General features: G+C 41.4%; 1 protein-coding gene across 1 annotated transcript in view; it reads left to right on the top strand.

Moving 5' to 3' along the window:
- Positions 1 to 10,951: 10,951 nt before the first annotated feature.
- Positions 10,952 to 16,919, top strand: part of LOC308376675 (transmembrane protein 132C) — a gene marked incomplete at both ends in the record, with an annotated part of 164,422 nt that continues 158,454 nt past the window's right edge. The window contains one exon of the mRNA XM_080853113.1: positions 10,952 to 11,042. Within this exon, the coding sequence (XP_080709239.1) occupies positions 10,952 to 11,042 (91 nt within the window). The remainder of the gene's footprint in view (positions 11,043 to 16,919) is intronic.

The raw sequence follows: 16,919 nt of genomic DNA on the forward strand, positions 1-16,919 counted from the left end.
CAGTTGACAGGTGAATGTCGTGTGCAGTGTTGTTTGGGGACGTGAAGGCATTTGGTTTGGTTTACAATTTTGGGAAAGACGCTAAATCTGTCTGTCTAGATGTATATTCTGGGTAATTATGTGACCAGTGACAAGTCATTTATTGGTCGTGAATGGTCAACTTCACTAGCCTGGCCATTACCAGCCTGTGACTCCATTTCATGAGCTTGAAATCAGTTCAGGCCGAAATACGTAGGCTGGTGTCACCAGGCTACAACTTCACCAGTGATGATCTAACAAGTGGGAATGCGTTGACGTAACTCTCAGAATCCATGCATCCACACAACTCTTGGTGCAATGTCCACGCACATAACAAACATCTACTTGCTTCTCTACCGATAACATTGTTTTGTTGTTTAGTGTTTTTCTAAACATCAAATATTAAACCGCAATCATTGTTGCCCAGAGAAACGGGTGGTCAGAAGTAAAGGAAAGGTGGAGCAGAGAGGGAGAGAGTAAAATAAGGGAAAGGTTCTTGACACAGACACAGCTGCATGACAGCTGGGACCAGGTCAAAAACACAAGCTAAAATTATTATATCATAGCAATGAGTGCAACAAAGTAATCATATGACATTGGACTTTTACATACAATTATTATGAATACATTTATTTTATAAAATAAAAAAACTTTGAAACTCAGTTTTCTGCTTTGTTTTATTTGTGTGCAGCCTGGTTACCAACTACACAAAAGTGGTGCAGTGGATAACTCTGGATAACTTTCCTCCTAGATGAAGTGGAGAAATGTATAGCTAATCTTGTACCTGTATACTTTAACAAATAACAGCCAGGTTACATTCTGGCCTGAAAGCCCTGAATTGCTGTTTCAGTCTACCAGCAATGCCAGGTTAGGAAGCCCACCCCCACTCCTACCAGCTCTCCCACCCACAGCTCTCTGGCCCTCCTGCAGGTAGCAGTGTGAGCGCAGTGTGAGCGCAGTGTGAGTGGCTTGGCTCGCCCCCTGCCCGGGCCCTGGAGTTTAATGATGGTTGAAGCAGGATCCATCTGCCTGTGAGCCCACAGCATCCAGGGCACGACACCAGATGGCAGCTGATGCGGTACGGTGTTAATAAACACGGCTACAACCTCATGCTCCCCCTCCCTTTCCTCTCTCTGTCTCTTCCCTCACTGTCTAACGAGGTGCTCCATGAACTGAACATCTGGAGGGTGGCATCTCGTTAGCTTCCCTTTCCAACTCACCGGAACGTGCTTAAACGGCTTGGTGACACTGCCTTGCAAAGCGACACACTCGTTACAATTAATTAATGCTTGGTGGTTGCCTTGCTCGGGTGTAAGATGTAAATTTTGCTTCAGCGTAACTCAGTGCGCGGAGCCTCAGCCCGAGCTTGTCACCGACTTTGGGGCAGCAAATGAGTTCTGAGTTCTGTTTCCTCTGCAGAAAATTCACCAGCCTTTGAAAGCATGGAGTATCGAGTGTGCGTCTCAGAGACAACACCCGTCACTGTGTTTTTCCTCTTCTCAGCAAAATTTTGTCGATGCTGTTGACGGGGGCATCGCTTCATGAAACACCAAAAATATTTAAATATGGGTGACATAAACCCTGCAGTCTGCAAACACATTTTTTTGTCTCTAGAATATTTGAACAGATGCGCCGAGGACTCCAGCCTTTGGGCTGGCTGAACCAAAACAAAAGCAAGACATGCCCAGTTTCGCTCAGCGGAGTGACACCCTTGACTGATGCTGTGCCCTTGCCAAAATATCCTCGGGGTAGCTTGAGATGTTGTCCGGAACACACCAATAATTCAGCATTAGCCTCTGCTCTCTGTGGCGACACCCCATGTGCAGAGTTCTCATGTGTGTTTGAAAATGACAAATGCCAGGGCACAACATCGAAACGCAGACTGGCGCATCCCGTGTCGTGAGGTAGAAGTGACATTTGTCTCTCCTGTTTGTTTGTGAGAGGTTGAGAATCATTAGACCATGGAGGTAGTGTTGTATCTGCTATATGCATGTATGCATGAGATGCCTCATAAATATCAGAGGAGAGGCAAATGTGACATATCTACAGAGTTCCAGAGTCTGCATGAAGAAACTACAACAGATCTGTGGCAGTGAGGATGCTTTTTGAGAAAATACCAGTGGGGAACGAGGGAGATACTGGAAAAAGAGGAATAGGGTGTGTTTGTGCATCTGAAAGATGATCTTATAGGGAAATAGTTAAACATACTTTTCCATATGCATCTAGCCAGTAATCACTATGTAAAAGATCCATCCGTTGAAGAGTCTGGTGTCTGGATATCAGAGGAGAGGCAAATGTTTGTGCATCTGAAAGATGATCTTTTAGGGAAATAGTTAAACATACTTTTCCATATGCATCTAGCCAGTAATCACTATGTAAAAGATCCATCCGTTGAAGAGTCTGGATCCTTGAAAGCTCAGTTTCATCGCAGGGTTCAAGCCTTTGAACCTCAGCATTGTGTCATCTTGCACTCTCTATCTGAATCTCATTCTCCCTTGTTTGGAATTTTACTTGCTGCAATCCATGGACACACTTTTAACATTTCTATTGCTATTACTTGTGATTCTATGATTATGTCCAGAGGTTAAAAGTTGAATAAAGATACAGTAATGATGATGGCAGACTGAGAACATGCTGTTCTGTATATCATGCCACTGTGTCATGAATGTACTGTACAGTGTCATCTAAATTACACTACTCTAATCAAGCTCTTATTTATTATTGAGTTTGAATACAATACATACTGATAGAACAAGGAAAACTGGAAGAGCTTTGGGATCAGGAGTTTTCATCAAGGGTTTCTGCCATAGGTACATGAGGAAAATCAACCAGAAATACTCATTAATAATACAATGTCTGTACTAATCCTTTTGGAAACTGAACACAGATGTCCAGCAAGCTAATTCACGGTGACATTTTCTTCAGCTGTTGAGATTATAGCCCAAAGCTCTCAGGGATTCTAGTTCAGTGAAAAATTGTAAGTGGCACATCAGATGTGTAACATAGTGTAAGGAGTCAAGCCTATGGCATGGTAAAGGCATTGCATGCGGATGTATCTCTGACTTTGAGAGTCCCTCTGTTCTCTCTGAGCACAATGCACTGTGTTGCAAAGAGAATGTGCCTTTCTGCAATGGTTGTGAATGTTCCCCGAATGTTTTTTTCCATCCACAGCAGCTAGATAAGGAATCAGGAAGGACAATGGGAGTATCCTCTAACCAGGATCTGCAGTGTTCACTACTGTGAATACAGTCAGGAACCGCATAAAAGAGGAACAAGAGAACATGGGAGAATGGGAGATGCAGAGCTGGAACCGGGTGGAAAGATGAGGTGTTAAGGTGTTACAAAACAAAAATAAATAAATAAATAAAAACAACCACAATGCTGGAACACCCCATCACCAAGGCGACAGCAGGCTTGTGTCTTGCATTGTGGAAACACGTTGTGGGGCTGGACCCATGGGAGACAATTATATGCAAATGACAGTAATTAAGTCCTCTCGCGCGGCGGGACAAGATCAAAATGAATATTTACACTCTTCCTAATAAATCCCCTCTCCTCACCCGCAGGTGGGAGCGCCACTGGGGGCCCTTGGGGCCTCTGGCAGCAAATTGGATGTTTACTTGAATCATGCTCTGTTGGGAGAGCAACTACGTACATGGGAATCATATGGAAAGCTATGATTGTAATTATTCATCGAGTTTCTGCTTACTCTTAGCCTTGATAGCACTGCAGCATTATTAGCATCATGTCTTTTTTTAATCACGGTGTTTTTGAGGGTGACGAGAGGGGGTGTGGGATGAGGGCTAGGCTTGGGCAGGGTTTTTAGGATTATTGTAAGATGGCAGTGTAGAGGTAGTTGAGAGTCATTCCCAGGTTAACATCCATTTAATGCTTCGTGGACAGATTCTTAACTGAATGGAGAAATTACAAAGAGATTGGGATAACAGGTTGAGTTTTTAAAAGGTTTAGAAATAAAGGTTCAAGGTAGTGTTCGACTTTTACATTATTCATGTATTCGTGTATGAATGTAGCTGTTAAAGTATATGGTACATAGTTAAATGATGAAATGTGGAATACTTTGTCTAAGTCGGAGGGGCCCTTGAGCTGAACTTGGTTATGCGTAGGAACGGTCTTAACCTACAATCCCCACGGCTGTTTGAAAAACTAAAGCTCTTATGGTAATGACAGCCTATAGTCTTGTTAAATAGAACAAACCATAAAGAGCTGCCCGCAGCTTCAGCACCACGGACAGTTCCAGTGTGAGGCGCAGGCTCAGATGTAGGGCTGTTTGGTGGTTTGGTTGAAATATTTATTTAATGGTTGGTTGGTAAAAGGAGCTGAAGGATGTGATCATTGCTGCAAATTAGAAAACCAGGACCTCAGTATGCCAACATGAAAACAAAAGCTGTTGGGCATTGGCAAGCTGGGCAAGATAGTGTGAATAACACAATGGGCAATCTGCTATAGAGTTTGTCCATGTTATTAGCTTGTTAGTGTGCATCGTTAAAACCAGGTACACAGATATTGCCTCAGACCTCTTCCGGTCACTATACAGAGGGTTTGGATCCTTCTCAAATGAATGGTTCCTGATCATCCCTGTGTTTGAAAAAGTCGAAAGGGGGTCACACGCTTGACGGCTTCACTCCAAATCAGTAGTGGACATTAAAAGGTAAACATCAGGTATTTAAGCAGATGCCTTTATTCAAAGCGACTTGCGAATAACCTGCAGTGTTCGGTCAACTGCTTGAAAAACAGTGATGTGAACCACCACACCCACTTTATGTCATAGGACACCCAAACGCATCAAATGAAGATGTTGAGCAATGACTCTAACACTAAACTTTGTGAGCTCCCAGCTAGCTGTTGATCTTTCCCAATTCATGACACAGTACACTCTCAAGTGTTGTTCTTGTGGGTTTAGAGGAGATATTTCAACACCATTGTAGACCTTAGCGAGACCTGCTCACCATGCTGCTGGCCTATAGGGAGAAAAAGAAAACAAACAAATAAACAAAAGGGTAAGTTGGTGAGGGTTACAAAGAAGATGTGTGTCTAGCCCTCTGTTAGGCTGGAGTTACTCGTCGGATCCTTTTGATATAAACATACCAATTGCTGCTCTCTCGTCTTGAATGAGCAGAATGTTCATGTCATACAATTCAAAGGTTAAATTACAGCAAACGCGTGGTTGAACGAGTGGTTACTAGCAGTGAAGCATCAGAGTGAGGTTGTTCCAGAATATCCTCACTCAGGGAATGGCTCCTGTCCACTCAGAAATGAATGCATTTGACCTGATCTTAGCTGTTGTATATTGAACAATAGTGCTAATGTAAATATTTATATTCACTTTATTTTTCCTTGTAGTTAATTTTCTCTCACAATGATCCGACAACAAATAGTTGACCTTGTAGCATTAAAACAGTGGTTGTTTCATGTTGCTCTTTGTTAAGGTGAAATTAAATGAATTTGTAATTGTAATTGTGATTTAGATTAAATTAGAGGTAGGCTTCTGTGTATCATGATGGACATTTTGCATAAAGTCAGACTTGTCTATTGGCATTGGTAATCCTGGAGAGAGTTTGAACAGACATAGCTACTAGGCAATGTGGTGTAGCGTGCACAGGGAGTTGTGTGCTTCCTGGTGTTTGTGTGTGATGTTTCACCCCATAATGCTAGGCCTATGTGTTGTACAGATTTTAACGTACAATTGTCAACTTTGTAGTGCTTCTTTAGCACTTAATGTTCCATTTTCGAGTGTACTTGTGTTTTCTTGCTTGTGTTAATGTTAGTGTGCATTTCTGTTATCCAGTTTGAGTCGATGTGCTATGCGTAATCAAGTGTCTGTGATTCTTAGTTGTTGGAGTATTTGCTAGCCCCTACCTAGTGTGTTGTGTCCCCATATAAGACTGTCTTCCTTCTCTGTCTTCTGTATCAGTCTAACTGAATGTATGCTTTGGTTAATAAATGATAAGACGCCAATGACCAGCTTCCTTCCTATGCCCTAAGCATACTACTGTTCCATGAACATCTTCATTTCTGAAGTAAATCACTTTGAACTGCTGTTCTAAAAGCCTTAAAAAAATATGTTGTGAGGATGCAGACAATTATAACTACTTTGAGAAATACTGCTAGGTTTTGAGTGTTGTTTTTTTTTAGTTCTTGGAAAACTGCAAGGTATTGATGAGGGTAAACTGGCATTTATTTACTGAAACATAAATGGAAATGGAAATGGAATGGAAATGAGCCCTAGTGACGTTTACGGCAGAGATAGTGACACACACACACTCTGGATTTTATCTCTGCAATTTAACCATCCAGGGTAGTGATACACACAGTGAAGCACACTACCCCGGAGCAGTGAGCTGCTTTTGAGTGCCCGGGGAGCAGTCATTGGTGTTAGGTGCCTTGCTCAAGGGCACCTCAGCCGTGGATGTGGGCATGGGAGAGCAGTGCTCTACCACTTCCAGTGCTCTAGGCCACGGCTGCCTATAATGCTGGTGAAAGAACAGAACAACAGACTGGAGTTAGAATGGAAGGTTAGGTAAGGCTGTTTACATTTCTGTCCTGAGAACAGCTTGTTGGACTGTTTTCAGAACTTAAAAAGGAACCTCAACATCCAGTTGCATAAGCAAATCGACTCCTTTAGCGATGCAACAACATTGTGTAACTGATATAGGAGCACACTGGACATTGAATTATGGATGAAATAAGCTTGTACAACACTGGGCCAGTTAAAGTGAAAAAGGAACAGTCTATGCCAAGCCTATTGTGACATTTAATTTATAAATAGGTTTGTTTTTGTTTGTTTGGTTCAAGCAGACACCTGTGGATGTTTTAATTTATTTATTGGTTAGTTTATCCATATCAACCATTTCTGGGTTATACAGTCCCATGAGTTGATCCTGATATGTCTCAGTTTTAGACCATGGGACTCGAGGGGAATGTGCTTAGGTGGAGGGAGAGCTTATTGCTGCGGTCTATAGGGGGCTAGTGCAGGTGCTGTCCATGGTGCTGGACTGCTTGCCAGCTTCTCTGCAGGGGCTATCTCCACCGCCAACGGTGCTGTGGGTTACTACTGAAAAATGTTTATCCCCCATGAAAGTGACAGTTTTGCAGACTACACTTAGTTACCCAGGGCCAAAGTAATACATCACTGCATTTTGATGGACCTGTAGTTCCAGAATGATCTTTCGCCAGACATTGTATACAGATGACATACTTGGATGTCAATGAGAAAGCCTTTTTTTCATTAGACGGCAAAAATAATAAATAGTATTGCTGGCGGAGTCAAGTGTCTCGTCACCATCAAACATTAGATAATGTCCACATGACAAATCTAAATGTCTGAAATGGTGTCCGAGCCAAATTTGTGTATCTCTTCAGATACACAGAATGGATATCTCTGAACCACAGATGCAGGCAGACATCTGTCCACCCCAGATGCAGCGAGTTACAATTAATAGAGCTGACTGTTGTCTGAAAATGTGACTAGCTTAGTGAGCTTTCAGTGCTACCCCTTTGCTTTGTGATTTGTAAAATATGTATGTGTTTTACATTTTGTTGCACTGTTCATTTTTATTTTATCTGTGTAGTTCAATATTGCGGCCTCACTGTGGAGTGTATGTTGCACAATAGAACACTGTAAATACATAAATACAAACATGTAAATATGCAAACAAGTTAATACATAAATAAATGTCTTTATCTGTTCATATTTCTGCATCTTCTCATATTTAGTTGGTGGAAATAAAACGTCCATAATACCCCTTAAGCATTGATTTGTGACAACAACTTGGGCTGGGGTTTAGCTGTGTTTGATGCACCTCACACACCACAGCAGTCAGGCAGCTTGATCTACATTTCCACATGCTCTTTGAAGCAGTTTACCATCATTGTGGTAATGCATGCTTTTTTGTATGGAGCACCACTTGGAAAAGTCCTGTTAGATATCCCTGTGTTGTGGTTTTCAGTGCTTAACAGATGCCCTTAGCTTCCGAAAGGACCAAATGGAGAGTGTGTTTATGCCCCTGTTCTGGAAACTGATGGCACCAGGGGCCATTATTTCATTTGAAGAGCCTAGTAAACAAAATGTCTTGGACAGACACAATATGCTAATCTCATCCCCCGTATCGAGAGGGTGAGGAGTTATGAGTGGTCGCTCCGTAATTCGGTTCCACGTAATATACTCCTAACAGATTTAGTCATTAGGAAGAGCTAGGGTCAGGGCCAAATTGACATCAAATGGTTTAAATTAGCCCCACTCATCCACACTGATTTATACTCTCAAGGAGGGCCCTTTCACAGCGCAGGTTTTAAAGAGCTTAATTGATCCCAGCTTTGAAGACATTGTTATGTCCGATAAAAAAGGCCCTGTTGTTTTGGATCAGAGAAACCCTCTGCGAGGGGGGAAAGACAGACTGACGAGATAAGTTGAGACAATGGCTCTTTCTACAAAAGGGCATTTTTAATTCAGCACAGGGCTTGTGTGTCAAATCATCTCATGCACCGATCAGTCATTTGAATGTGAACAAATACTATCCAGGGACCTTTTGTTTTAGTCGTGTCAATTAGCGTGTGCATTTAAAAAGTGTTTCTAAGTTGACAAAAGACATGATAAAATGTGCCATATACACCATACTTACCAAAGAATGACCAAATAATTACCGTATGGAATACAGCTGATTTGTGGATCAGTGATCATCTATGAGCTGTGATGTGGCTCTGCATGTATGACATATAATTCCCAGTTAATGAATTGCTTCCTGGCAAGTGTCACTGGAATGGTCTTAACAGTCAGTCACTGGCTGGTCTCCTATTGGGCTGCACCTACACACACGCTCGAAGAAGGACTGCTTCACTGGGCTCCAGTTAATTGGATTCTAATGTATTCTATGTGGTCCAGTGCTCACAAACCCCGATTTCAGCACTGGATTGTTCCTTGTGTTGCCTTGTGTTTATTAGAGGCCGAGGCTAGAGGGTGAGAGGGATGGAGGAGGAGGAGGAGAGCTGGAAAGAGAGAGAGACAAGGAGAGCAGAAAGAGAGAGAGCTAGAGAGAGAGAGAGAGAGAGAGAGAGAGAGGGACGGAGAAAGAGATAGAGGTTGTGAAGGTGGTGGTCTGGAGTGAGTTACCAGACCTTAATTTCACATACACCAGTACTGTCTTTCTGTATCTGAATAACATTTACAGTGGTAACATGCTGTATGAAGCTGTAAATAATAATACAATTGCATGCTAATACAGTATTCAGAAATGAATATGATGGAATTGAACAATTACTTTTGTTCAGTTGTTCACCTGACCACATATAATTAGCAGAATGTTTAATGGTTTACATTTCTTTGCTGTACAAATACACATGGCATATGATTGTTGATGAGATACACTGCACGTATTTCAACTGGTAATGTTCTACTGAAATGTCTAGAAATCGCTTCAAAATGGCTAAATATTGAGATATAGTTTCAGAAAGCCTAAAAATCCCACCACAGAGGCAACAGTGAAATCAATGAAATGTATACATCACATAATCTAATAGATAAGCCTATTTAACATTTGCGTTATTGTGAATCTTGGCTATGGATCAAAATCTTGCTTTTAAATGGGTTGACTGAGTCAAGGAAAACACATGTTGGCATGCAGTAACTTAAATCAATGGCGTCCAAGACTGATAGCCTACGCTTTATGGAATATGAACGTCAGGCTATACGGCGATGCGCGGACTACACACTAGGGCACGCTATTACTCCTTTGTATGAGAATGAGATGTTCTGTGGACAAGATCGAATGGTAAGACTATTAAATACCATATTGTTATATTCTGACGGGGTGTTTGTTTAAAAAATGGATCGAATGACGTATTTGTATGCTTCCACATGGTTCACTATGGCAAAATGTGATTCTTCTTCGCACTAACATTCTTTCAGACTGTTTTTGAATTGATGTAAACTGGGTTATTTGTTTTAATACATTTTTCAAGTATTTCAAGTATTCGGAAGTATAAAAGGTCGGGAGAACAATAAAGAGTTTATCAACAAATACATATCATAATTATATAAAATATGATATCTGCATGAAAGCCTGCAACGCATGCTTACCTGGACATTATGCGTGTATGTGGCGAGAAAGAATAAGATAAGAATATCAACAAAGTTTTACAGGTTGACTGTAGCCTCCCTCTAAGCTCTCGTTCCTCACTGTTTTCCACTTCAAGCTTGTTTGAGGATATTTTACTTCAGTGTGATTGGTTGAGCTGCTACTTTCATTCTTTATTCACCTGTTCAGTCGCAACAAAACCATTGGCTTTCAAACACGTCGGTCACATCTCTTGACTGCCCCGCCTCCTATTCCTTGTAGGACCACAAGCCCGAAAGCTGGCCCCTTCGGCTCCATGCAAGTAGCCTACGAAGTTCTGTCGTAGAGATCCCCATCATGAAATCAGGCATCTAAACGGAACTGAGCTTGCGAGAAGTGATGGGAGAATTCCACATGGGGTTTGTGACAACGACTTCCCCATGATTTGCACAGAGAGGGATGGATTGAGACAACGTGTATATTTAAAAGCGGGGTATTGAGTAGGCTTGAGCGGATCACCCCCGATGTTGTGCAGAACTTTAGCCAAAAAGGGAAAATCGGAGGAAATATTCTGGGATGCAAGGAACCGACGACTAGTCGGGCTGTCGCTCTCTAGTCTACTGTTTTTTTCTATATGAGTTGGGATGTAGGGAGGTCAAGACGGAGTTCGTCACTATTTTTGTGGATAACGATTGTTTGGGAGAAGTAAACAATTCGTCATCTAATCTGCTTAACAGTCAAGGAGTTTAGAGGATTGGCACTTCAAGCCGACATTTCATTATTTGGAGGACTTGCTCGAAAATAGTTCGCCTTCTAATTAAGAATAGAACGCTAAGACGCGCCCGTTGGACAGTTTCCTGAAAATGCCAAAGATGAACAGGGACCGAGATGCCAAAGGGGACGGACGGCTTTGTCAGATTTTAAAATGGGCTCTCCTGACGTCTCTTTGCAGAGGTAAGGGAAGATGTAAAACTTGTTGCAAGTATTTGAGTTTCTCATGTAGACGCCAACATATTGCAGTTATATGGAAACTTAAGTTAACATGCACGTTAAAGTAAAGGTTGCGCTGGCTTGAGCCTATTTCAACAGATGTAATGTTTGAAAGGCAGGTAGCCTATTAATCGGCCGAAAGGAAGGACTGAAAAGACACTTTTCGCAGTTCTTTTCGACAACACAGGCTTCTCTTGTACAGAATTGTATCGGCACGCAACATTGGTGGTGTATTTTACATAATAATTTTAACCTGGCCCTAATTTTGGTTTTAAAACGACGTAGTTCTAGCTTCAAGCGTTACTTGGGTCTTCACATTACATTTATTCGAGCCTTTAATTTGCCAGCAGCAGAACTCATTAGGTTTATTTTCAGAAGAAGACGAACGATTACGCAGGCTACTCTAACACAAGGTGTTTGGGTGATATATTGATTTTTAAGTGAAATTGAGGAATTGGTGGTCACTCTCCCTCTCTTAATCACTTCATTCAACATTTCACTCTCTTTCTTTCTCCTGCCATTTAGTGTAGGCTATGTTATCTTTATAATTTAATGTTAAGTCCAGTCGGAATAGCTGGTTTAAACCATGTATGACAGACGGGGTCAGTTAATAATGAGATCCTGGACGGACCTTTTTCGTTTCCATAGGCACTAACATCGTAGAGACGGTTTGCGACCTAATTATTTCCATGTATTATCAGAGCCTGTTTTTAGCGGTTTTATGGCAACTTTAATGCAGTCACGTCGTTTAGATGATGCAACCTTTGACATCCGAATGTCTAAACTAGGCAAAGTCAGTTCAACAATTTCTAATGGTGCTCATCAACGTCACCTACTGACATAATGTGAATAAAACAACTAGGCCACATTTAATAAAACTCCGATTACCAGACACAATTTACATGCATGTGTTGCGTTACTTGAAAATAGTACAAAGCCATTCATATGTTAACCAAGCGACGCTCCTATGTCAAGCCGCGAAGCAATGCTTGTCCCCTTCGTCGCTTTTTGTGTTTAAGCGCGGACTAGATAATTTCTCTGAAGCCTTCGGTACAATGTCTTCACGGGCAATACTGTACAGAGAAAGTGCTTTGACGCCAAAACTCTCTTGAGACAGTAAGATGATGTAAGACATTAAAATGGTGGATTGCTTATTATACGGCGGTGACTGTTCGGAACTCGTCCCATAGTGAAAAGCGAGACCGGCACATCGTGGGAAGATGATTGGAATTACATCTGATAGGAACATACTAACTCCCTTATTCACGTGTAATCATGTAACGCTATTTAAAGCTTTTGTGGAATTAATTATCAATTCAAGATGCATGAGGTCGATTATACAATTCTGATTAGCGATCGCTTTCACTGCAGGGACGCTGTCTATAGCGTAACTGAAGAGTTTCTTATTGTTCAAAGAAGCACTTCAACGCATTAAATGAGTTTGTAATGGGGTTAAAATAAAACCGGATTTTTCTGAAATCATATGCAAACGCTCTCCTGTAGGGAGTTTTGGTTTACCACAAAGACAAATCCATATAATATCTTACATGAGAGATGACAATAAGATCAATGCATTGGTAAATGAAGCGCAAGCTGCATTTGAAAACACTAATCTACCCATTTAATAAATGCACATGTTTCGGTGACTCGCTTTTTGGCAGTCATCTGAAGCTTGTGAGTTAATTTGATAATTTATGGAATCACACTTTCTATTAAACAGACCAAATTAATCAAACGTTATTGCTTTAAAAATATATATATATTTTACACACTAGACTTTTTACACCAGAATTGTGCAAAGGACTAGAGCTTCCGTTTTCGAGATTGACATGAAAATGTAATGGTGGTGTGACAGTCAGTGTCCTCTTGTCATTTTGCTCTGATGGGCTGAAGTACGTGACTAGGGATGTGTTGTTAAGGGATACCGGACACACTCCTGACAAGTGCAGTGTCAGAGCATGGCATGCTAAGGAGAGAGCAGGAGAGAGCAAGGAGTCTGAAAGCTAAAGTGCAGTTATTCATTGTAGACATCAAGTGTGTCATGTAGAGTGTTTTTGTACAGAGGTGCAGCTTTATTTTCTCTGGGCAAAAAAACCCCGCTGCCCATCATGTCCTGTCAATTGCTCTGAGTTACTGTTGCACACACACACACCAACACACACATATACCCCACAAATGTATTGTATGTTTGTATTATGTGTTGTAAAGAGGTTAAGGGGAAACTAAAGACACCTAACAGAGCGTAAGTGACCTGGGAAGAATCCTAATTCAGACGTACCACCAAAAGGTTTTTGGAGCATCACAAGATTCTCATACACGTAGGTTGTTTGTGGCACATTAACTAGCAAACACTACAGCTTTCAGAAGTGGCTTCTCCAAGACTATGACTCACATGTGATATGAAATGATATTGATTGTGTCAGCTGTATTGATGTGGGGTGTTTGGGATATTGTCTTGGTGCCTGAGCATGTAGTGGCTTGTGTGGTGCTGAACTCTGTGCTGTGGCCTGTGTGTGTGTTTGTGTGTGTGTGTGTGTGTGTGTGTGTGTGTGTGTATGTGTGTGTGTGTCTGTGTCTGTGTCTGTGTGTCTGTGGGTGTGTGTGTGTGTGTGTGTGGTTGCTGCAGAGATGTGGAATGGGGAATGTGCAAGGATGCTGCCATGCTGTGGCCTGCAGCAGGAAGGCGAGAGAGAGGTGTGATTAAGATTGTCAGACCATCGGACTGGTAGCCTAACACAGACACAAACAAACAAACACACAAACACACACACACACACACACACTCACACACTCACAATTGATATGGGCCGCGTCTGTGACTTAGAGAGGGACCCATATGTCTGAGGGCTTGCGGACACGGAGGACATATTTAGCTCTCAAGAGGCTACATACTTCCCCTGCCCTTTGTGCTTCGGTGTGTGTCAACAGATGAACCCCACTTCTCAGTGTCTGACGTCTGGAGCATTTCAAAATATATACTAGATTATTTGACTCACAGAAGATGTTAATAAAAGAGTATAATCTTTTTTTGTCTTGAAATTTCACTAATGACACAAACATGAAAGACAGTGAATGATTTGGGTGGGACAAAACTGAGCAAGATCCTTCTGTTTGTCTCTACTCAACTGTGCATGCATTTTTGGTTGCCTTTTTTTTTGCTTTTACTTGCTGGGGGGTGTTGTGTGTGTGTGTGTGTGTTAAGAGACGGAGGGATAAAAAGATAGAAGGAGAGAGAGAGAGAGAGAGAGAGAGGACTGTTTAGTAATGTAACATTTAGTCGGTAGTAATCAAGAGCTTATTTCCCATCAGATTAGTGTCCATAGAAATGGAGAGGGAAATGAAAGATCATTATCGCCTGTGTTCTAATTGAGATAAAGCCCCATGTTGTTATTTTCCCCTCCTCTGCTCCCACTCTTTTTATATATCCCCTGGCAGTGACTAACACAAAATCTGAAGGAAAATCAATCTTTCTGAATCTCTTTAAGGAATAGACATTTCAGTGTTTTTGTGATATGCTGTCTAGCACATGTGCTGTTCCGGGCTTGATAAGCTCATTCTTGTTGTTTATCCTGCTCATAAATGCACACCATTATAAACTTGATCACAAACCATAAGCGCTGAAGATTTAAGTACCACTTACCCCGTATTATGATGTGTTATTATAATATATTAATGAAAAGCCACTGCCTTTAATTTCCTTTGAGAACTTCTATTATTAATGAAATGCTACTTTTTCAAGGACAGCCATGCCGATAGCAGTTTGCTAACCAGTTTACCGCTACTGAGTGAATAAGTTATTGAAAGTCAGTAAGTGTAATCCAGTCATACCTGGAGCATGAATATGTCAGATTCACCCATCATGATGGATCAGGAAGGAATCTTGCCCTTTGACTTCAACGCTGAATGAGACATGTGAAAGAGCTAAACAGGTTTGAAAAGAAAGACAATAAAGAACTGGGAGACACTTTTAGTGGGGGCTTCTTGCTAACATTTAGACTAGAATCCCCCAACACAAATTATTTGGAATGTTTGTCAATCTATTTTTATATTTTATCAATGCCTTGGGTTGTAACCGTATTTATGATATAATATGCATCCTAGTGAGACACATAAGACTCAGTGAAAGCTAAGCTAGTCAGTGAGAAATGCATTTGTTGGCTTCCCACTGACACTTTTGTGAAAGCTGAACTGCTTTTCGGTGGAATACAAACAATACTTGTGCTCCTTGATCCCAGTTCCGCACCAAAACGGTTACTGTTAAGTGGTGAGAAATCTGGTTGTCTGGTGAAAGAATCTAATCACCTCACAGTTTGACTTCTCTTCCAGGACCTCAGCTCTTGGATAATGCCAGAGTAACATTTTTTATTTGAAATAGTGCATAACTTGTCTGAAATGGGCCAATACGTTTGTGATAAGGTAGGCAGTTATGGCATTATTGTAATGAGATAAACAGTACACAATTAAAACTTGAAAGCTGGTTTTAATTCAAGGATTGTATTTTGGAGGATGGTACATTTCTATGCTTTCTCCTAAAAACATTTACCTTTGAGGTTTTTAATTTCATTTAAAATTAGGGACATGTTTTAGAGCTACTTTGGAAATGGCTACTGCAGTATTCCAGAACACGGACAGAGTTTCTTGTCATCAGTTTTTATCGGCATATTCACTTTTGATGACATTATCAGGAAATACAATCAAGTCAAGAACAAACTAATTGCGCGAAGCTGACTCCCAGTTGGGCTCCACAAAAGCCGGGCTTCTGAATGCTAAGCGCAGCGTCTGGGAGATGGGGATGGGTACAAAGGAACCTTTAAATAACAAAAGTGAGTCACACATGCAGTCTTTTGGTTGAACAATTACAAAGTGAGCTTTACATGCTTGAGAGGTTCTGCCTCACCACTTAATGGCATTTGTTGAAGCCTTCAAGAACACATGGTGGTGCATGATGTGTGGAAGACGGCGAACCCTCCTCTAGGCCCCGAGAGAGGACGAGTGTGTGCTGGAGGATGTGTGAGAGAGAGAGAGGTGAGGAAGAGAAGGATGAAGGAGGCTGTGGTGAGAAAGAAGAGAAAGGAGAAAAGAGTGTGAAGAAGTACTGTCTGATCTTACCTGTCTGACCTTTATTGTACATTTGCTCTAGAGATTGTGAATTCCCTCCGTTGTTTTGCTGTCCCAGAGGTGACTGAACTCTATGTAAGCGCATACCTACAGTGTGTGCTTTCATTACGAAATGTTGCTGTTCGTCTGTGTTCAACTATTACAAGGTGTCCTCTGATTTAGTGATATTGGAATTTGATACACTCATTTTGAATGTAGGTTATGTACTTCCACTGGGGAATGAAACGGATGCTTTTTTGGTGCAGTCGTCATCTGCATTCATTTGACTGGATAGATGCACCATGTTGGCCTTTGTTGCTCCTTGATTGATTTTGAGCTCCTACCCCAGGTGCATAAACGTGAATCTGACTGCTGTTGCCAGAGCTGAAAGTACATAGGTGCGTGCCAGGCAACAGGGGCATATTCAGTCTCTCATGAGAGGATTTGTACCCCTGAGGTGCCCATTCATTTTGTTTGTGGTGTTCAAAATTAAATATTTGTTGACTCAAATAATGGTCATCAATTCCCACTTATCTTGCCTTTCTTCAATAAATACAAAAGGAACAGATCTGTGTCGCAAATGAGCATTCTTTCGCTTGGCTAGCACAGGAGCACCTGCTGGGTTTAAAAGGAACTTCTGACAGTTCTCCAAAATGTTTATCATTTGCTGTTTTGTCAGAATTGTACCCAATTTGACTGAGCTGATTTGAAGGGCAGTTGCTCATTAAAAGTAAAATCATTACT

This window comes from Sprattus sprattus (genome assembly GCF_963457725.1).
Source record: "Sprattus sprattus genome assembly, chromosome: 15".
Lineage (NCBI taxonomy): Eukaryota > Metazoa > Chordata > Actinopteri > Clupeiformes > Clupeidae > Sprattus > Sprattus sprattus.